The sequence below is a fragment of the Eriocheir sinensis genome, chromosome 38 (genome assembly GCF_024679095.1).
Source record: "Eriocheir sinensis breed Jianghai 21 chromosome 38, ASM2467909v1, whole genome shotgun sequence".
Classification (NCBI taxonomy): Eukaryota; Metazoa; Arthropoda; class Malacostraca; order Decapoda; family Varunidae; genus Eriocheir; species Eriocheir sinensis.
Genome location: NC_066546.1, coordinates 9,262,309 through 9,284,606, shown reverse-complemented (window position 1 = coordinate 9,284,606; position 22,298 = coordinate 9,262,309). Strand labels below are relative to the sequence as shown.

The 22,298-nt window shown below is 40.0% G+C and overlaps 2 protein-coding genes across 4 annotated transcripts; both read left to right on the top strand.

Annotated features, from left to right (window-relative positions):
• The first annotated feature begins 1,336 nt into the window (after positions 1–1,336).
• LOC127008634 (39S ribosomal protein L47, mitochondrial-like) lies at positions 1,337–6,070 on the top strand. Its single transcript, XM_050880914.1, has 6 exons — positions 1,337–1,639; positions 3,098–3,262; positions 3,357–3,453; positions 3,576–3,693; positions 5,141–5,288; positions 5,816–6,070. The coding sequence occupies exons 1-6, from the start codon at positions 1,512–1,514 to the stop codon at positions 5,961–5,963; spliced, it is 804 nt and encodes a 267-aa protein (XP_050736871.1). The 5' UTR covers positions 1,337–1,511; the 3' UTR covers positions 5,964–6,070.
• A 1,146-nt stretch (positions 6,071–7,216) lies between these two features.
• LOC127008633 (mitotic checkpoint protein BUB3-like) lies at positions 7,217–21,727 on the top strand. 3 transcript variants are annotated; one of them, XM_050880912.1, is made up of 9 exons: positions 10,685–10,776; positions 12,225–12,426; positions 12,940–13,043; positions 13,673–13,790; positions 14,574–14,732; positions 14,945–15,090; positions 15,388–15,527; positions 15,744–15,870; positions 21,337–21,727. In XM_050880912.1, exons 1-8 carry the CDS (start codon positions 10,772–10,774, stop codon positions 15,857–15,859), a joined length of 990 nt encoding a protein of 329 aa, XP_050736869.1. In that variant the 5' UTR covers positions 10,685–10,771; the 3' UTR covers positions 15,860–15,870; positions 21,337–21,727. The 3 variants fall into 3 exon arrangements, with proteins under 3 accessions (XP_050736870.1, XP_050736869.1, XP_050736868.1); XM_050880913.1 differs by lacking the exons at positions 10,685–10,776; positions 21,337–21,727 and adding an exon at positions 7,217–7,342 and having other exon boundaries at positions 15,744–18,034; XM_050880911.1 differs by lacking the exon at positions 21,337–21,727 and having other exon boundaries at positions 10,690–10,776; positions 15,744–18,034.
• The last annotated feature ends 571 nt before the right edge of the window (positions 21,728–22,298 follow it).

The following is a 22,298-nucleotide window of genomic DNA, read 5'->3' as shown; positions in this document are numbered from 1 at the left end:
CGGGCTGCTCAGTTCGCCTCTTTGAAAAGCCTCTCGTAGAAGTTACTGGGATTTCCGTGGACTGTTTTGTGATGTTAGTGATAGTTTTACACGGCCTCTGCACCCTGAACTGGATAATCACCCATGAAAACCAGGTTAATCTTCTCTGTGGCCTTAGAAGATAGTCGTAATGGGAGCCCGTTACGTTTAAGAATATAGACCTATCTACATCCCGAGCGGTCCTCTGGTGAGCGCGAGATCTCCTTGTCTTGACGTTTCTGTCTTGTAGGAGTTTAAGTCATAGGAAGGAGTTAATTAACAGTAACAGAACTTCCCTTTTTGTTATTCCTGTTAATAGTAATAATAATAATAATAATAATAATAATAATAATAATAATAATAATAATAATAATAATAATAATAATAATAATAATAATAATAATAATAATAATAGCTGTTGTAATGATAACTTTCTTCAATGTGTGTGTGTGTGTGTGTGTGTGTGTGTGTGTGTGTGTGTGTGTGTGTGTCAGTATATCACCACCACCACCAGCATATATCGTGACCTTAAACGAAAGGTCATCCTTAACCAGGTGGTCACGGCTCCCTTGACTCAACCTGACCCCAGATAAGGTCATCAGTGTGTCGTGGTAGGTCACTCTGGGTCTGAATGTCACGTGACCTACTGATGGTGGTGATCGAAGGGGGTGGGTGGGGAGGGGAAATTGAGGAGGTGGGAGGGGGGTAGGGATGATACGGAGGTGACGGTGGTGGTTGGAGGGGATTAATGGTGGGGGTGGTGATGGGGGGTAATGGTTTGGTTTGGGGGGAAAATGATGGTAAGGTGAGGGGGGAGGTGAGGTGGAGATGATTCAGGCCCCCCACCTCCCCCCACCTCCACACACACATGCGAACACACGTACTACTCTTTCTCAGGATACAAGATTAAACACAAACATCGCCTTACCAATAAAACTTCCCTTAGTAAACGGGTTACCACAGATTACCTTCCCCAGGTTTCCCCAGGTAACCATTTATCGACCAGCAGCCCGAGAGGGAGGATGAACAGCTGGGGGAGTTGCACGCCGACTGCCCGGGCCGGGATTCGAACCCGGGCCCCGTGGAGTAGAAGCCAGGCACGCTGACAATTAGACCACGGAGGTGTAAATAAATGTTCTTTGTTTATGTATACTAAATTGTTTGTGATTTTATATAGCATTAAATGCAACACGAAGAGAAATACACAGACAACAAATTTTGTTGTCTGTGTATTTGTCTTCGTGTTGCTAATGGGTCTAGTTTTATGTCTTGTTTAAATTAAGCAAAGTGACTGATGTAGTGCAGAATTTGGGAGCCGTTAGAAAGGCTAAATAATACCGACTGGATTGTTTACATCGAGGGCCGGCGCGTGAGCCGTCCAATACCCCGTGAATTAATACAGATTTAAGCCTACTGAACCATCGGCGTGACACAGCAGACTGCAATAACTCCATGGCAGCGTGAAAAGAAGAGCGGAGAGAGATAATAACGTAATGGCGGCGCTCAGGAGGACACAAGCTCTGGGCGGCGTGGTGGCCCGGCTGACCCGCCTCACCCTGACCCCACAGCAACCTAGGCCTACAGTGTTGACCTCTTTTTTAACTGCCAAGACTCAAAGCAGGTACGTAGAAGGCTCGTGCAATGGTATCTGGATATTAGTTAGTAGTCCTGAGCGGTTGATTTGAGACGTTGGTGAATAATCGTTTTTTATCCCTATTGCCATCCCCCCCCTTTTTTTTTTCTTTCATTTGACAGTTTTCTTCCACTTGACAGGTACGTAGAAGGTTGGCTGAAAGGTATTTGGGTAAAGATTCGTTTTAGTACCGTGCCAGTATTTCATTACCTACCTTATGAAATATCACTAGTTCTTCATATATCTTTTCTACCAACGTTCAACATTTATGGAAATGCTTTCAAAATCCAATTCAAGTACTATTTATTGTTGAAAATAGGGGATAATATTCACGGAAACGTCGGCTCCTTTGGCGGTGGCCGCGGCGACAGTGCCGCCACCGCAGCCGCAAAATAGCTTGCAGAGGGTTTAGGGTGGGGGAGCATATTTAAACTACTCCAACCGAACTTTACAACCTTCTAACGGGGGGCTTCGCCCCCCTCAACCCCCCCTACTAACCAGGGGGGGCTGTGCCCTCCCCTGGACCCCCTCACATGTAGATGCGACTTATTTCTGCGAGGAGGTATTTCTCGCAACACCGGCTGCACCGCCGCTGCAGCCGCCGCCAGAGGAGGCTACTTTTCATGAATATTATCCCATATTTTAAACAATAAATAGTCCTTGGATTGGATTTTGTAAGCGTTTCCATGATTGTTGAACGTTTGTAGAAAAGATATATGAAGAGCTAGTGATGTTTCATAAGGTAGGTAATGAAATACTGGCACGGTACTAAAACGAATCTTAACCAGTATTTGGATTATAGTTAGTAGTATCGAGCAGTTGAATTGACACATTGGTGAATAATCGTATTTATTTCCTTTTTTTCCTGCTTCCTATTTTTCGTGTTTTTTTCTTTCCACTCAGCAGTTTTTAAAGTTTATTTCAGTACTCGACAATTGAGGCCTCAGAACACTCCAGTGATCAAAAAACTATCAAATTGAAGTTAGCCATCTTGTGCGAGGTTAATACTTTCATTATGTGTTGTATTTTGGTCTCTGAATTCAGTGCAGTAACTAATAGCTACTGAAAAATTAAATAATGTAATGATTTAAAAAGTTTGAGCGCAGTCTAGCATATCGCATTTGGGCAGTCAAGCTATCAGGTTAGGTCATGCAAGGTTTAGTTTGGTTAGTTTTGTTTAGTTTAATTGTTTATGATAAATGTGTGTTACCCTTCCCAATATACCATTGTTTTTAGTGGTGGTAGAGTAGGCGATGCTAATCTTCATGTTTTCCTAGTTTATTATTTTAGCAGTGATAGGTTACTATCCTTGCTGTCATGCTTGGAAACTTTTTTCTACAATTGTGTGGAGCCAATTTAACAGACAAAGACATCTTGGATGTGAGAAGGCTATGATTATTGCCTCTTATGCATGTGGTAAAACTTAGTAATTTCTTTCTTTTCCAGGTTAACCTCAGCCTGCTCTTTACTCCACACAAGCAGCAGTCACAGAGATCTCATGCAGTTCTTTGATAATAAGAAGAACTGGGGAGAAACTGAGGTGAAGGTGGGCAGAGCCTGGAAGATTGAGGAATTGAGGATCAAGAGCAATGAAGACCTGCACAAGCTTTGGTAATGGGGCAATGTTAATCTGGTTTGCTTTTGACTAAATATCTACATTGTTTCAATAACAAAAGCAACAATCACCTATATTAAATATCTTTAGGTTTGTGTTGCTGAAGGAGAAGAACATGTTGCTCACAATGGAACATGCCTGTGAGGAGGAGTACCAGGTCTTCCCCAACCCTGAAAGAATTGACAAGGTAGAGATATTTTAATTCCTTGGTTCTGGCTGACTAGATTATATAATTAATCCAAAGTATATATTTTAAATATCAGATATATGTTTGAATATATCATTTCATACTGGAAACATTGCTTTCAGGTTGAGGAGAGCATGAAACACATTGAGGATGTGGTGAAGGAGAGGAATCGTGCCTACTTCTTGTTGGAGACTGGGGAGGATGGCGAGCGGCCAGGAGCCCTGACAACAGATGATCTCGGTTAGTTTCAGTGGCATGCATTTACTCATCATCATCAATCATTGCTAGACAGAAACTGAGCATTATGGATTAAGGATCCATTGCAGGATAAGAGCCTTATCAAACATTTTCCACATTTCTGCATGATGACAGTGTACTCCATCCTACTCTGGCAAATGATCTTAAGTTCATCTCTCCATGTGTTTCTTTCTCTCCCCTGACTTAAACAATATCTGGATTGTCACTCTGTTTTTTCAGTTGTCCATGTGTATCATTTATAAGAATGATGTGACTTGCCCAAGTACATTTCTTATTCTTGATCATTATTATATTTTCTATATTTGTCTGTTCCTTAATCCATAATGCTCAGTTTCTGTCTAGCCACGAGATTTGTTGGCTTTCTCTTGGCTTCTTCCATTCAGGGTTGTGATGTAGCATTTGCCATTTTCTTTCTCAACTTTCGACTTTCAAGTCAATTTTTAGTATCCATATCTCACAGATGTATCACACCCATAAAGTAAGAATACTCCCACTGAGCAAGTCTATAGCACCTTTGGCTAAGCCAAGGGTGTTTTACAGAGTACAGTTTTAAAGGGGGAGCTGCAGGCCCCACTCCAACCAGTCCAGAATAGGGATAGGACTTAGTGTTGGGCACAAAGTGAGGTCATTCTTTGTTGATTTATACCATAAGGTGCTGGCTATCATGTGTTTGAAGATAACCTAAACTTAACCTAACCTAACAAAACCTCATACAGTTACTATAGATCTTGACATAAAATTCATATATTCTTCCTTACTAATGAGACTTTTTCTATACAACAAAGTGAGGTTATTCTTTGTTGATTTATAACATGAGGTGCTGGTTATTATGTGTTTGAAGGTAACCTAACAAAACCTCATACAGCTATTTTAGATCTTGGCTCATAAAATTCATATGTGCTTCCTTACTAATGAGATTTTCTATACAACAAAATGAAGTCATTCTTTGTTGACTTATACCGTAAGGTGCTGGCTATCATGTGTTTGAAGATACCCTAAACTTAACCTAACCTAACAAAACCCCAAACAGTTACAGTAGATTTTGACTCGGAAAATTCATATATGTTTCCTTACTAATGAGACTTTCTATACAACAAAGTGAGGTTATTCTTTGTTGATTTATACCAAAGCTGTTGGCTATCATATGTTTGAGGATACCCTAAACTTAACCTAACCCAACCGTAGTACCACTTGTGTGTGCTAACCACTTACTGCTTCCTCCTCCACTCATTAAAATCATCATTACTAGTGAACTGTAGGACAAAAGGCTCTCCATATGTTCTCCAGCTCTCATGTTAATGTACTCCATCCTACTCTAACTTATGACCACCATGCAACTGCACTTCTCTTACATTACTTGTCTCTTGTTTATCCTTTTTACAATGCTTTATGTCTTCCCTAATGCAGTGTCTTATTTTGTGTCTCTTAGGTCAACACGTGTACAAAAAATTTGCAGAGCATTTCATTCCTGAGTGGATGAACCCACATGCCAGGAGGATAAGGGATTATGCAGCTTCCTCGAAGTTCTCACGCCTTTGGAGAGAACAGAAATATTTGGAGAAAAAGAAAGCCCGCACGTGAGTACCCCACAGGCTCCACCAGCAGTACCCTCAGCTGGTTGTACTTTTCCATTAAGTATATAAAACTTTGTTGTGAGGCTAACTCTGGGACATGTTAAATAATGAGAATCTGGGGACAAAATATCAAATTCAAATGTATTTTGGTACATAGTGAGCTTGGAGTGGGACTGCTTACCTTTTACAGGACCTTGAACATGTACAATAACTCTGCACAATATTCCTACTGAGTAGATTCACTTGATCTTGGACTCTTGTGTTAATTGAAAGTGTTTGTTAAATAAAAGATAATTTCTCAAACCTGCAAAACTGATATACTGAAGTCCAGCATAGCAAGGTTATACTTTTTATCAGGTTTGAAAAGTTTCTGTTGTGGTTTTGTCAAGTGGTACAATGTTTATGCTAAAGTTTACCAAAAAAATGGCTTCAGATTTCTGCTATTTTGAAGTTAGAGTTGCAACAGTAAAGATATGGCCAAGAGGACCTACCAGCTGTGTTTCAAACTTTCTCCCTCTGCCTCTCAACAGCCGCATGAGGAACCATGTGTACATGTTGCTGCGCCGCTTCCCAGACATGGACATGGATGTGCTGCAGCAGAAGTACCCCGAGGTGAACGTGAGGGCGCTCAGGCACCACAAGCGGGCCCGCGGTCATCACCTCAAAAACCTTGGCTAAATATGCTGTTGTTGGGCCTTGTCTCCAGGCTTAGGATGAGTTATGAGGCACTGCAATATATTTACTTGTATATAACGATCAGGATGGAAAGAAAAGAAAGGAGAGTAGTAAACGAAAATGAAGTACCTGGTCCCACCTTCAGTTGCCCTTCAGTTTTTTTTGCAACATCAGAATCTGCAATGCATCATTTGGCTGTTATGGTAAATTTGAAATATTTCTCTCATAAAGTACATAAGTAGATTTTATTAATTATATTGGATATGGAAAAGTTAATTTTTAAAACAGTTTATTGTATTTAAAAGTCACATTGAGGGGATTGAAGTTGAGAGTTGTTTATAGTAGAAGTAATCAAAATGGCAATTATTGCCCTTTCATTATAGGCAAGAACATTATAAGATTGTGTACAAATGTCTACAACAGGTGATGGAGTTATCTGTATTGTATTTACTTTGGTATTGTAATAAATTGTTTGCCGCATAACGAGAATGATTGCTTGTTGTCTATTCTTTGTCTTCCTCGTCCACACTACAGGAGCTGCTGATACAAAGACCTAACTCAGTGGGACACCTCTAACACCAAGCGCAGGATCAAGATTAAGGTAAAACTAGTGTACCAGGATAGAGATAAAAAAGACTACTATAGAATCCTTGATAGCAACTCGAGGATGAAGCTCAGTTTTACTACAAGATCACATTTTACAACAAGGCCAAGTTATAATCCAGGTTTTATTTGAAGACATTAAAACCAAGCTACTACATTTCAGGAAGACAAAAAATGCATAAACTTACAGCAGCCATATGAAGAAAACCTAAATGGTGTTACAGGAAAGTCTCTGCAGTAAAGAGTAGGTACACGGAGAACATAAGTAATTGCAAACAAATATGCAGGAAGACAAAAAAATAAATGCTTAGAATCACGGTAGCCAAAGAAAATCCAAAGAATGTTAGAGGAAAGCTTTACTCATCAAAGAGAACAGTGAGAACTAAAAAAAAAAAAGCCTATAATATGGAAAAAAGTTATAGATGGCGTGCACAAGAGTAACTTCACTATCGCAAACTAAAGTGAAGAAGCATCAAGGTGAAAATAAATATTGAAATAAGGGAAAGGGAAAGGGAATAGACAGACCGAAACAAGCAGAAAAGAAGAAAAAACTAAAGGACATCGAAAAAGGCAGAACAGCAACAAATGAAGGTAAAAAGAACGAACACCAATTTGGGGGGGGGGGGGGTGGAGAGAGCGTTGCAAAATCTATCCCACGGCAGAGCGTCGCGGAGACTTCTGTGACATCAGGATCAAGCTCGAGCTGCGGCTAAGACGGGCAGGCAGGGCAGAGGGCGCCACGGCAGTGTTTGAATACCTCCCGTTATAACACTACACGGGTGAGTTACGGGTGTTGCAGGTGTGGGTGTGGGTGTGTGCCGCCACGCCGCGCATATAACTGCAATGGAGTGTACTTACTAGGCAGCGTGAGGTGGAGCCGGGCAGAGGAGGCTTGAAGGGCGTCTTGCAAGGTTGTTTGGTCGTTACGTTGAATTCTCTGCAGTAAGGACGCCGTGTGGGTTGAGGTTATCGTCCCCAGGAGTGTTTTATTGTGACTGTGTGGTCGTCTTTGTGTCCTGTTGCGTATGGTACTTACTAAGGTGTTACTACTACAGAATTACACCCGGTGGCGGACATTTAGGTTGGTATTATAAGACAGTCGCTTCTCACTTCACCTATTTCTAAAGGTCAAACATTGGGTCAGTCGGGTTCTGAGTGTTTCTTCAGGTTCATGGTACAGAAGAAGACTCACACTACCACCAGGGTCATAAAACGGTATTATTGTAGGAGTACACCAGTCTAGAGATGGCTTTTCTTACCCTGACCATTAGAAAGAGCTCCTCATTCTGAGTAAATTCATCCCCATAAACACCCCTCGGAAATCATTTATAACGGAGGGAGGGAGGGAGGGCGGTCAAGGCCAGGACGTGACACACGACCGCTCTGATGGTTGATGGGTTACTGCCCGCCGACCCACCGCCGCCTCCCAGCCCCAGCCTTGTGTTTGTTCGTGCGTGCGTTTCAGATTTGCGCACGCCGCAAGCAAGCAAGGTTAGGTTAGTTTTAGGTTAGGTTAGGTTAGTTTTAGGTTAGGTTAGGTTAGTTTTAGGTTAGGTTAGGTTAGGTTAGGTTAGTGTTAGGTTAGTTTTAGGTTAGGTTAGGTTAGGTTAGGTTATGTTAGGGTTATGTTTAGTTTAAATGCACCTGTGTGGACGAAACTAGTTTTTGCTGGTAGATTTCGGTCTGTTTTGAATGAATGTGCTCTAAATTTTTTATCGCAAATCATTAGTCTCTTGGTTGGAAGGGGGGGGGGTAAAAAAAAAACACGTGATTTGCGATAGAAATGACACGCATATTCATTCAAAACAGGCCGAAAACTACCGAAAAAAACTAGTTTCGTTCGGAAATGCGAGACTGGTGAAGTGCTACAAATTTACCCATAAAACTACCCCTGGAAATGCCCACAACTCCTACAAAAGCCTTGTCAAGTATGTGTTCTTGGGTGGCGGTCTTGTAATACGACCCTTATTCTTTACTCACAGGTGATGTTCCTTGTTCTCAATGTTCTCAATGCGTTGGCTGCGTGTGGCGGTTATGTGTTCTCTATAGTTAAATCTTAGTTCCTGGCCCTCCCACACTTTATGAAGGCTTGATTCAAATTTTAGCACTGTTTCGGCATTTACCACCCACTCCGGCAAATCATTCCAGGTGTTGACGACCCTCTTTGAAAAAGCATACTTCCTGGTGTTGAGTCTTGATCTTGTCTTAAATATCTTCTTTGTGTTTCCTCTGGTTATTTCATCCTCCCTCATCTTGAAAGTCTCTTTTGTGCATTCTTGATCTTATTTCTGTGTTATAATCTTGTACGCTTCAATCAGGTCGGCCCAGGATCTCCTGTAACCCTGGGTAGGCAGGTCCAGCTTCTTCAGTCTTTCTTTGTAGGGAAGATCTTTTAGATGCGGTATCATTTTGGTCGCACGACGCTGAACATTCTCTAAGGCTTCTATATCCGGTAAATCTTAAGAATTACCACTCCAGTGATTCCACCACCCCAGCCCCCCCACCCCCCAACACAAGCCTGGGGACCTGTGGGGAACCGTTTTTTGGGGGGGAAGCCCAAATCACTGAAAAATGGGCTTCCAAAATTTCCCTAGAAAAATCCCTAAATTAGGGAAAATTCCCTAGTCTCGAAAGTAAGGGAAGTCCCTAACGCATACTCTTGTAATCTATTCCTATATAACCTAGCAGCCACTGCAGCTGGTCTGTTGACGAGTGTCGGGCGTGTCATTAGATGCCCAGTGTAGTGGCCGCCGCCGCCCCACTCTGTCCTGCGTTGCGTACCTGCATAATTTTTGACAGCCTACACCACATGTCAAATATATTTAAACTACTCCAACCAAACTTTATAACCTAACAGCTAACAAGGGGGCTTCGCCCCTGTCGACCCCCCTCCTAACCAGGGGGGGCCCCTGGTTAGGTAGCGCGATACATCCCGCGTAGTAATATATCATGAAAGTAATCGTTTAAAATTATAGAATACAAATACTTGCGCCATTATTTGTTTTAATATAGAGAATAAAATAACATAGAACTTGTAAAGAACGTTTTATGTCCAAAATTGTAATGATCCATGTGCGTTCTGGGTATTACTGACTTAGGAACTAGTTTGTATGGTGCACTGCAAGGCAGGTACGAGGCTCAGTCTGTGTATAGAGGCGCTCATGAAACAATAACAATGGACTTAGAAAATCCAAGCCACCCAACTTTATAATTAATGAGGCTTTCCCCCCTGGCCCCTCCCCAAGGTAAAACATATACGAAAATGCATTATAATAATAATTCTTTTACATGCTAAATTACTACGAATATTGGTTTGGAGTGGTGATCCTTAAGATTAACCATTCTTTCACATGCTAAATTACTATGAATATTGGTTTGAAGTGGTGATCCTTAAAATTAACCTCATTCTGAATCCATTGTTACTGTATCACATTTAGGGAATATGTAGATTACCGTTGCCTGCTCCCCCACCAGTGACAGCAGTGGTGCAGCGTGAAGCGCATCGCATGTATTTATCGTAAACAAACCTAAACTACGTATTTCTAACTGAGTCTGAGCCCCGTTCTGCCAGAATGTGGTGGCTAGATTATGCTCACTTCTTATATCAAAATTTTGAAGTTCTAATTTTCCAGAAGCTGCTAGTACAATAGAGTTCATTTTTGCTTCACTGTAACTCACTCTGGCTGGCCCCTGTAAGTCGGTTTCTTCTTCTTGTGACCATTTGCTTTGCTGTTGTTGCCAACTCTTCCACTAACTGCTGCCACATTCATCTCCAAAAGTGGCTGAACAGAAATTAAGAAAATGCCTCCATGCACAGGCCTTGGAACAACCATCACACCTCATTAATCCTTTAAGGTGGGGTTTGTGTTGATCGTGTTTATTGAATTAGGATTCATATATCGGCAAAAATAGTACATAATAGCTGGGTTTCAAATGGGAAAAATGGGTGAAAGTGCTGGGGTGATAGTACCAATTACCTCTTTATTTTGTTGTCCTGCAAACAACGTTTTTCGCTAATAACAACATTTTTGGTGCACCAGTTAGAGATTGGTGAGATCCTGCTGTGTGTGTTATGAGTAATGTTGCACAATGTATGGAAGGGTCACATAGGTCGAGACTTGAAGTTTCAGTGATTGCCAAGGGTTCATTGCCATTTTTCAGACTGTGGCCAGCTCTCCTTGAGCAACTGCTGGTAAAGTTATTCAAGGATGACGTAAGTACTTGCTGTGCCCGACATCCTGGAATAGACAACGTGTGTGAAATTTTGTCTTGTAGTTATGAAGCATGCCTGGCACACATTAATGTTTTCCCTAGATAGGCACAACAATGTAAAAAAATATTCTCTGCAACTATATATATATATATATATATATATATATATATATATATATATATATATATATATATATATATATATATATATATATATATATATATATATATATATATATATATATATATATATATATATATATATATATATATATATATATATATATATATATATATATATATATATATATATATATATATATATATATATATATATATATATATATATATATATATATATATATATATATATATATATATATATATATATATATATATATATATATATATATATATATATATATATATATATATATATATATATATATATATATATATATATATATATATATATATATATATATATGAATTTCTGACAATAAATTCTAACCAGCCAAGGGAATAGGCTGGATTCAAGGTGGGTTCTTAGCAATGGATCACAAGCAGGCAGTATATCCAGTGACAGAGAAATCAAACTAATACAGAAAACCACTTTGGCATTCATTGATCCCAATTAAACCTTCAACTCTGTGGTAACCAAAGCGATGAAGAATGCCGCCAGACAGCACAGCGTAGGGGAGATTTACAGTAGAAATCATCAAGAAATACAATGATTGCACAGCAACTATTGAACTTCAATCAGACAGGACCACACCTAAACTATTTAGTAATTCAGTATGAGATTTTAATGAGGTAGATAGGCATCAGAAGTAGGTGGTGACAATACAAAAGATGCTGCAAGTGTAACCTAACCAAATGCTGTTTGCTGCTGATAATACCAATTCACTAGTCTGGGAAGAGTGATAATGAATGGGGGACATTGGGATTTGTACGATGCAGGGAATTTACACTGAAGCCCATATTTTAAAGGAAACTGGGAGTTGTCTTGTACATTCAGTCGCCTTATATGCAACAATATACTGTAAATATACATATTCAAGGAAATTCACAATCTGATTTCTTTCTCTCAGATTTTTATTATGCACCCATAATATAGATTTCTATATAGTATAAGTTGTATTGCATGCGCATCAAGCACACACTGATCCTAATGGGTAGGAAACATAAATTGAAAACCACACCATGATTGAGTTTCCTTTTATGTTCCTTAGTATGGGAGGTCAAATGCAATTTTGTTTTTATTAGCATCAGAAACTTTTAACTTGATTTTTTTTTATGAGACAATTCCTTAGGTGACAGTGGTTTGAGGAAATGTTCTGGTACACGCTGTTCTCCAGTATGTTTTGTCTTCCATTCTGCACATCATTCTACAGCTGTACTATTATTCATTCTTACTCCCTATTGAAGATTTTGTTCATTACGTTTCAGAAAGATGAGTGAGTCACGCATGGAATTTCGTCTCAAAAACACCCCAAACGACTGCATACAGAGCGTGAAGTTTGGTCCGTCGTCATCACAGTTCCTGCTCGTGGCGTCATGGGACAAGAGTGTGAGGCTGTTCGACGTCAACAACAACAACATGCGGCTACAGTACCAACACTCTGGCCCCGTGCTGGACTGTTGCTTCCAGGCAGGTGTTCAGCAGTTAGGGAGAAAAGGCTAGATCATAATACCTAGGTGGTAGGTGGGAGGCAGCACTGTGCTATCTGGCTCCTCAGTGTGAAGAAGACAGAAATGCAGTACTTCTCAATTGGTTTTCTAAAAGAGCTGTGAGGCAGAACACTATAATATTTCAAATAATTCTGTATGGAAAAGCATCATTCACCTTATCCTGTTTTTGTAAAATATTTCCGTTTCCAAGCGTCAATGATTCTGTTGTAGAATCTTAACATATTTATATCCTTTATTCATCTTGTTTTCCTTAGTTAGTGCTCATGCCCCCTATCCCTTACCAGCAAGTCATCCATCCACATGCTTCGGGGTCTTTATGAGTTTGAATATCATGAATTAGTCACCTCTATTTCTTGCAGTGTCTATACTGCAGCTTATTCAGTCTCTCATTTCATTGCTGTTCTCTTAAACTTTGAAGTCTTTTACAATTTCCATTCTTAGTGAGATGGTGAATCTGCCACTTCCACTTCAGGATGCTGTGCACGCTTACAGTGGGGGCCTGGATGGTCAGCTCAAGACCTTTGACTTGAACACCAACACTGAGTCTGTGGTCGGGTCACATGAGGCGCCTATAAGGTGAGTCTGATGGCAGTAGGCTGGAGTTTGTTGTATCGTTCTGAGCAAGTGTGAAAGTTTGTTAGGTACTGCAACTAGTGAGCAGAAATTATTCATAGCTTCCAGAATTTTAACCCCTTGACTGCAGATTTCCTACAAGAAGACGCCACCAATCTACAGGAGTGGAACAAAAAGTGACTGCTACTATTCAGTGAAGAAAAATGTAAAGTCAGGCACCTTTGGAGGGGAAATCCAGCATACCAGTACCGCAAGGGAAACACTCCACTATCCACCATAGAGGCTGAGAAAGACCTATGAGTATATGTTAGCAGGCTACAAGTGAAAGCCAAATCTGTGCCAATCGCAGTGGACAGGTTAATGTCAGTGGAGATGTCAATGAGTACCTATCTATACATTTACTAGGGAAATTGAGAACTGTACAGCTGGGGGTAAAGAAGAGCTGGGAGAGTAAAATGTTGGATACTCGACACTAGACTGGTAATGAAGTATGATTTCTTGTATGAATGTAGCAACTTGAGTGTGGCTTCAGCTTTCAGTACAAGAAGTCACTAATCTCAGGCTGTGGTTATAATGGGAAATCAAGGGAAAAGAAAACAATTATGTCATTCATGCTGATGTCATTTGTGCAGGTGTGTTGAGTTCTGTCCTGAGGTGAATATGATCATCACTGGCTCCTGGGACTCCAACATCAAGCTGTGGGATCCCCGAGGCCCACGCGAGGCCGGCACCTTCCAGCAGCCCAACAAGGTGAGGGGGGGAGGGGGGTCTTGGAAGGGCATGGATGGGTCAGGGATGTGACTTTTTTTTTTTTTTTTTCAGCAAAGGAAACAGCTCAAGGGCAAAAAAAACTAACGAAAAAAAGTCCTCCACTCACTGCTCCTATAAAAAAGAGTTCAGAGGAATGGTCGAAAGAGAGGTCAATTTCAGGAGGAGAGGTGTCCTGATACTCTCTGACTGCCTGACTGGTGTTTAGAATTGCTGTTCCATCCATTTCAACAGCTTTTTTATTTTTTATTATTATTATTTTTTTTTTATATACTTATTTTGTTTATATACTTTTGCTCATGCTCTAGCTAGTTATGAATGGACCATGTACCATCTATTGACAGGCAGCAGTATCACAACGCCACCATCTTCATCACCATCTTCATCACGTCATTATAGAGTCATTATCAATACCACCACCACCACCACCATTGTTCCCTTCCCTCACTCTCTCCCTCACCATCCCTCCCTCTCCCTCTCCTTCCCTTCCCTTCCCACTCATGACCACCAAGAGAACTTTCTGGTTTGGTTGGTGCAGTTAAAGCTAACTAGTTGGTTTTATCTTCATACCCAGTTTATTATTGCCTTGTTTTGGTAGGGTGTTAAAAAAATGCCGTTCTGAGAAAGCTACCTCAGAATCGTTTCCCAGTTTAGGAATGATTGTATCAGTTGTAAAAACCTTTTGAATTCTTTATTTTTTTCCCTATCCCCTAACATACACATTACTAGTAACCTGTTATATTTTTCTTTCATATCTATATCTAGGTGTACACAATGGGCCTCAGCGGAGAGAAGCTGGTTGTTGGGACGTCCAACCGCAAGGTGATGGTTTGGGACCTGCGGAACATGGGATTTGCACAGCAGCGGAGAGAGTCTTCCCTAAAGTACCAAACTCGATGCATCCAGTGCTTCCCAAATAAACAGGTGCGGTGTCATGCAACCGGTAAACATTCTGTACTGACTGTCCCCTTCTTTGTCTCCTTTACAAACATGGGCCATGTCAAGGGATTGCCAGGGTCTCCTTGTCACTTTTTTTCATTGTGGTGGCAGCACAGAGAAACACAGAGATGATGATAATTCTTAATTGATATTTGCATTCCATGATGTGTGTGTGAAGGGATGTTTACTCTCCGCAGGGTTACGTAGTGTCCAGTATTGAAGGGCGTGTGGCTGTGGAGTACCTTGACCCGAGCCCTGAGGTTCAGAAGAAGAAGTATGCCTTCAAGTGCCACAGACTCAAAGAAGATGGTATCGAAAAAATATTCCCAGTAAATGCAATCAGGTAAGTATAAGGATTACTATGTATATATATATTTACCTACATCCACACAGTGTTTCAATTAGTCTGATGTGTATAAGTTTGTCTCTATGGAAGAGTGGAAATTAGATTGCCATAGTTGATTTGTGATTTATCAGGTGCTGTAATATGATGTACTATTATAGATATTGTATGTGTGGTAACTGTATACCGTACTGTGTAACTACTCCCTACACTGCAGGAATTGTTGTCTTAATCTAAAACTTGAGTTGCTGAATAAGAAGAGTGGTGATAGTTATAATGGCTGTGTTCATTTTTCAGTTTTCACAATGGCTACAACACCTTTGCCACGGGTGGGTCCGACGGCTACGTCAATATCTGGGATGGTTTCAACAAGAAGAGATTGTGCCAGTTCCATCGTTACCCCACTTCTATCTCTTCTTTGTGCTTCAGCAATGATGGTACTATTTCTTATCTTATCAGACTTTCAGTTCATTTCTTAGATAGGTTTTCTTTACTATCACATGCAAAGGGCCATGATTTCCCTTTTGAGGTTGTTAATGATTGTGTAAAAGTTCCAGGAGGGAGGGAAACATGTATAGAGCAAAGATAAAGGTTGTGATATAATCCGCCATCACCTTGACATGCAGCATTCTCATTGTGACGTTTTTTTCCAGGGACCATCCTTGCCATTGCATGCTCGTATATGTATGAGCAAGAACAAATAGATCCCATGCCAGAGGACTGCATTTTCATCCGCCGAGTCACAGACCAAGAGACCAAGCCTAAATAGAATGTGCTCAGGTCAGGAATCTAAGTCGTCCAGCCCAAATTGGTCCCTTCTCCCCATTGCTTCCTTGGGCACTCAAGTAACACGGGTCCAATGTGTGTCTATAGGATGGTGGGACATGGAACTGTCGGTTCTGTTTCAGCCAGTAGCCGTTATGGTCTTTGTTGTTTCACGCCAGATGTTGAATGAGCAAAGTTTGGAGTAGAAAAATAGACAATTTTCAGTTTGGGGCAACTTTGAACATGGTTGTAGAAATACAGTAGAATGTCGATTTAATGCAAATTGATTTTAGAATGTTGATGGAATATGAGACCCTGAAGTAAGGCTGCATTACTAATTTTGCATGAGTCTTTTCTGTTAATCATGAATTAGATTTTGCACAGTTTTCTTGCCCAATGCTATTGTTTACAGGCTATGCAGTAACATTTTTTTCTTCTTTTTTTTCTTTCCCCAAGTGCTGCCTCTTGGATAAGCCTATTAGTGGCATGAGCAAATTTTATAGATAGTGGCTGCTGTGATGTATGTGCATGTGTGTGTGTGTGTGTGTGTGTGTGTTGAGGAGAAGCAGTGTGTGAAGTGAGGTGTGTTGGGTGGGTGGCTCATGCTACAGGACCATGCCTAGATCCACAGGCAGTGTAAACAAGCCATTTCATGTTCCTTTGTTTTATCTATTTTGACTTATTGACTTATTAGTGTCAACAAAATTTACCCTTCCACCTTTTTCTTAATTCACCCATAGTCTGTTCACAAGCTAGACTCTTGATTGCAAGCCTGTTTTCCCAGTAGTTTTCTTGATCTCATTGGACCAATCTGTGGGTGCTGCCATGGCCTTACACACCACACCTCCCTGTCCCTCTTGCTCAGGGGGGTAGTGCCCACTTCTGTCAGTGAACTTTTTGGCCTAAGCAGGCACAAACTGTAGCCTACTGGGTGGTATTTGAGCGCACTATCCACTCGTCCATAAAGTGGTGTGTGTGTGTGTGTGTGTGTGTTTATTTACCTATTTGTATCTACCGGGCTCGAGCTAAGCTGTAATAGTCCCATCTCCATATCTACATTTATCCAGCCTTTCCTTCATTTGTTGGGCACTGTTCGCCTCCACCACCTCTTCCTGCAAGCTGTTCCATGTGTTAACACTTCCGTGTGGAAAACTATACTTATTTAAGTCACTCAAACAGGTTCCTTTATTAAGTTTCTTCCCCTGTCCTCTCAGCCCGTGCATTTTCGCAGTTAAGAAGAGATCATCTCTATTCACCTCATCAAACTTATTTACCAACTTATACAGCATGATCAGATCTCCTCTCTCCCTTCTTTGTTCCAGTGTCATCAAGTCCATCTTCAATCTGTCTTCATATGTCATATTCGAGAGTTCTGAGACCATTTTAGTTGCAATTCTCTATCCTTTCCAGGATGTGTGTGGGCATGTGTGTGTGCACGCATGCATGCTTGCTTGCTTGTGTGTGTGTGTGTGTGTGTGTGCATGTGTGTGTGTGTGTGTGTGTGTGTAATTCACCACGGCTTGATTGCGGGTTGGACTCGTAATCGCCAGCAGGTACCCTCCTGACATGAGCAAGTGCTCTTTAGAGTTGATCTATGGGTACTGCCAGGACCTCACACACAGCATACCCCATCCCCCTTGCCCAAGGAGGGACAGTAACCACTCCTAGTCAACAAAAAGAATTCGGGTTGAGCGGGCTCGAACCGCCGTCCTGGCAGACTGTGAAGCCTGGCAGTGCAGTGCTTTAACCAGTTGCGCCACAGAGTGGTGTGTGTGTGTGTGTGTGTGTGCATGCTTGGTTTTAGAATGGAGGCAGAAAGGATTCCCATGGGTGCTAGGCACCTCTCCTCTGTGGAATGGGGGGAGTGTCAAAGCTGTATGCAGCAGCAGCTAATCAGCTCATCTTCAGAGAATCCCTGCATCACCCTTCCTAGGTTTTTTCATCCTTGGAGGGCCCTTGCTCAATCCTTTCCATATTTTTATGTCAGCAAGTGTGTATCTAATAAGGGTGTCCCTCACTTAACGAGCAGGATATGTTTAAAAAACACCCATAAATTAAATTTTGCTAAATAAGCCAATATAATAAGGGGTGAGTGGAGACATGTACAAATATTCCAAACTTGGTCAACCTTCCTTATAGCACTGATTGCCACAGTGATAAAATAAAAAGACAAAGTGCAGAGTCAGTGCATTTTTCCCAGCCTTCCTGACATTATTAGTGCAAGTCTGGTGGAGAGTAAGTAGTAGTTACACCTCATGAGCAGCGAGGATGTGGTTCCCGTCAGGCAGAGATGAAGGGTGCAGGCCTTTGCCACGGGTGGCTCTGTGGTAAAAGCAGTAGCCTGACAGGATACTGAGTTGCTTTTTATTATGCCAAAACTTCTGCTCGTTAAATAAACAAAAGGTTTTAATATGTGATACTTGTTTAGCAAAATCTAGCTAATGATTGCTTGGTATGAAACTGATAAATTGTATTGAAATAACATTCCAGTTCATTGCAAAATTGTTTTTGCAAGAGTTTCTTTTGTACATTTCTTGCACTAAATCGACTTCCTACTGTATTTTTTCTATCTTGTAGAGCAGTGGTTCCCAAACTGGGGGGCGTGAGCTGGATATTAGGGGGGCGTGATTACGTCTACCAAAAATTGCACTTTTGTGACACACACACACACACACACACACACACACACACACACACACACACACATACAAAGGAGTAACACTGTTTGAATCACCTCACGTGAATATATATATATATATATATATATATATATATATATATATATATATATATATATATATATATATATATATATATATATATATATATATAGATATATATATATATATATATATATATATATATATATATATATATATATATATATATATATATATATATATATATATATATAAATAAAGGATGGGGGGCATGAAGATTTCTTAGAAGTCAAAAGGGAACATCATGTTTGGGAACCACTGTTGTAGAGTATCATGTAGATTCATTAAAGGCAGTGTATGTGTGTATTTAAGACGCATTCTGCCACAAAATGAATTGCTTGGCAATACAACTAGATGCTTTCATTAGTCATTTCTTTTGTCTTCAACATGGTAGTGATCCATTAAGCTATGGTTGGAACCTCGGTTCTCTGATCTCAGCTATGATCCTTTTGCTTTACAAATGTACAAGACATTACTACTTACTCAAGACAAAAAAAAAATAATCAAGTATGATATGCCAACTCTAGTGAAGTATATAAAGTTGTGGCATGTTGCAGTTTGTAGCATAGCAGTATTTGCAGCTCTTTATTTGGACTGAGACTGAAAAGACACTTAAGTTGCTGGTAAAGCAACAAATTGAGTATGGAAAATTGATATGAATTAGCAATCCACCTTGTTGCTGGAAAGAAGGGCATGTACTGACGACTATGATGAGTGTTCACAGATGAGTAAAATGTGCATTTATAGTTGATTATACACAGTAAACCATCCATGATCTCAGGACCTAAAGAGGTTGGTTCATTGGGGTAATAGCAGTCAGGCTAACAGGACTTGGTAGAGCAGTTTCTGAGTTCAGTTTGGTGAGAAAAGATATGTAAAGTAGCATAAGCCCTGTGTATTGAAGGGTGGTACAGTCTGTTTCCTATGATATTTTCTTGTTTGTGTGTGTGTGTGCTTGAATTTAGAGCACCAGGTGAGTGGATGATATGGGGGTTAACTACTGCTCTAAAGGGAGCTAAGCATGGTGCATACTACATTGTCCAGAGGAATCAGTTTGCTTCCTCATCAAAAGATTCCTTTTTTTCTTCACATGTATTTTGGAGTCCACTCACTGTTGACTAACATGCATTCACATGTATTTAGTACAAAATGGTTTTGTGGTTTCAGTGGGTAAATGTTGAGTCTTCAGAACAGTTACAAAGATAGTTTGGAATACGTTAATATTCCCTACTAGTTGTGAATAATGACTAAAGTGAAAGATCTGTCGGGCACTGGGAATACTCAATTAATGTTTTATACCATGGGGCAAGAGAAAGAAGTATCCATTTTTTAAGGTTTTTCTTGGCTTCTCTCTTTGGGGGGCCTTTCCATGCATAGTAAGTACATAACAGTATTTTTTCCATATTTTAGATTATCAGCTTGTGTCAAAATGTCTAGACTGTGAGTTCGGGATCGTGAATAAATTGGCATGATGGCAAATGGCTTAATAAACTTGGATATTTATCTACATGGAAGTACAGTAAACCCTCATTTTAACAAATCCTAATATAGTGGATTTCAGCTTTAACAAACTGAAGAAATAATAATACAATTGGCAGTATTTTTATTGCCCAAATTAAAGGAGGCATGCTACAAACTGTGCATATTATGTCGGTTAGGTCTGTCCAGATATTGTCCCTTATCCAAATTTTGTGCATGTCTGGATGGTACAATGGCTCATGTCGAATACAGGAGCGATTACACACTTCACCAAATGGATTTTTAGCATTGATGATCACCTCTATTAGTCCAGTAAAATGAGGGTTTGCTGTATTATTTGAGCATCAAGCGTTGAAGCAAAGTTCATCCAGTGAATAAGAGTTTGTAAGATGGTGTGAAGGACAGTCATGGATTTGCTTTACTTTATGGGTTCTAGTTTCACTCTACATAAGGCAGGCATAAGAAGGATTCATGTCTTTGCTTCAGATTCTAGTTTAAGAAGTAAAGTTAAAAGAGTACCTGCACAGTAATGCTTTATTTATTTGCTTTTATTGTATTGCTATTCTGATTTTAGACCATTATTTTCTTGTGTATTATATATTTTTGATTGGCTATAAAGTTGAACATATTATATATATATATATATATATATATATATATATATATATATATATATATATATATATATATATATATATATATATATATATATATATATATATATATATATACATACATACATACATACATACACATGATTCCTGAAATAAATCATTCAAAAGTAATGAGTCTAGTCATTTAGTAGATTATGATAAGATCACTCCAAGAAGTGTTTGCATAATGCTTGAGGAGGAAGATCAGGCTCATGGCCCATCACCACCACCGCCACCGTCACCCTTGGGCACCGCTAGACCTGAACCAGGTGCTAGATCAGTGGTCTTCGTCCCCAATACCCTCAGCCTCACTCCACATCAACTTGTTACCCCCTCCTTAATTTTAGTATAATTAGTTTTTATCTAGTGTCCAGGATCACAGGACAAGTAGATGAATTCTATAAACTATTTTTGTTTCCAGTTACTTGCTGTTACCAGGTAGTGCATGACAGTGTGCATTTGTTTTGTTAGATACATTTCTGATTACCCTCATGAATTCGTTTTGGTACCCCTGAGGGTGTTGTAGCACTACTTAATACCTGCACTACATGACACTGGAACAGCAGCAGCATGATTCACATAGCAGTGCTACATGCTTATCTGTAACTCAGACTCCTAATTTTTTCCAGAAAGTCTGAAAGGGTGGCCGTGGGAGAAGCCTTCGTTACTCGTGACAGTTTTTGGATGCAGGCAGATGTCTCTTTGCCCAGTGCTCTTGAGTCTATAAGGTAGTAATGAAGAAAGCAACATTCATTTATGGAGACCTGAATGTTTAGCTTGGGTTGATCAACTGAAAGCATATTTTACATTTATTGCACACCTATAATAAAACTGCAGTTCCCCAGGAGCAATATTACCAGATACTACATCTGATGGAATTCCCTGAAAATTTAGCTTCAACTTTGGACAAAAGAGAAAATTTCTGTAGCTTTCCTAAAATTGAGTCTTCATATGTTTTTGTATATAGTTGATGAGGATCATTCTTTTTTATCATTATATTGGTACCATTTGCAAAAAAGATTTTGGATAATTGATTGTTTAATCCACCATGTCAGTCATATAGACCCGGAACGTTACAGGCGCCAGCACTGAACTTTGCAGAACCACTTTACTTCAGTCCATTTTGTCATTGTCTTTTGTTACTACCCTTTCGTCTGCTGGGAAAGAAAGGCAAGAGATGATATAATTCTTCTGGTAAGGTTTTGGGCACGTTGAAAACTTGTGGGAATGAGAGAAAGAGCAATTGTGTTAAGGGATTATGAGTGAAAGTTGTAGGTGTAGAGATTGGGGGAGTGGTTGGGAAAGGGGGTAATCCAACAGGTATTCATGGGCTAGAGGGAATGAGAGAAGATAGAGTATGTAGCTGTGGATAATACGATCAAACAAGATGTATTGGACGCAGGCAGTGAGATGAATGCTTAATGATTTTGACCACATTGCAAGAGGTAAGTAAGGGTAAAAAAATGCTACTGGTTTGCCTAAAGAGATAAAGTACATAATAGTAAAGTGGTAAAAAATGTTATGATTGATTGATTAAAGCAATAAGCCAGTAAGCAATCAACCAAGTGAAGCGCACGTAAACATTTATACA

Excerpts from the sequence above, each read along its gene's own strand:
- LOC127008634 (XM_050880914.1), top strand. The coding sequence starts at position 1,512 with ATGGCGGCGCTCAGGAGGACACAAGCTCTGGGCGGCGTGGTGGCCCGG. Across the intron at positions 1,640-3,097 it reads ACTGCCAAGACTCAAAGCAG|GTTAACCTCAGCCTGCTCTT; the intron begins GTACGTAGAAGG and ends TTTCTTTTCCAG. Across the intron at positions 5,289-5,815 it reads GAGAAAAAGAAAGCCCGCAC|CCGCATGAGGAACCATGTGT; the intron begins GTGAGTACCCCA and ends GCCTCTCAACAG.
- LOC127008633 (XM_050880912.1), top strand. Across the intron at positions 12,427-12,939 it reads TGCTGGACTGTTGCTTCCAG|GATGCTGTGCACGCTTACAG; the intron begins GCAGGTGTTCAG and ends CTTCCACTTCAG. Across the intron at positions 13,044-13,672 it reads TCACATGAGGCGCCTATAAG|GTGTGTTGAGTTCTGTCCTG; the intron begins GTGAGTCTGATG and ends TCATTTGTGCAG.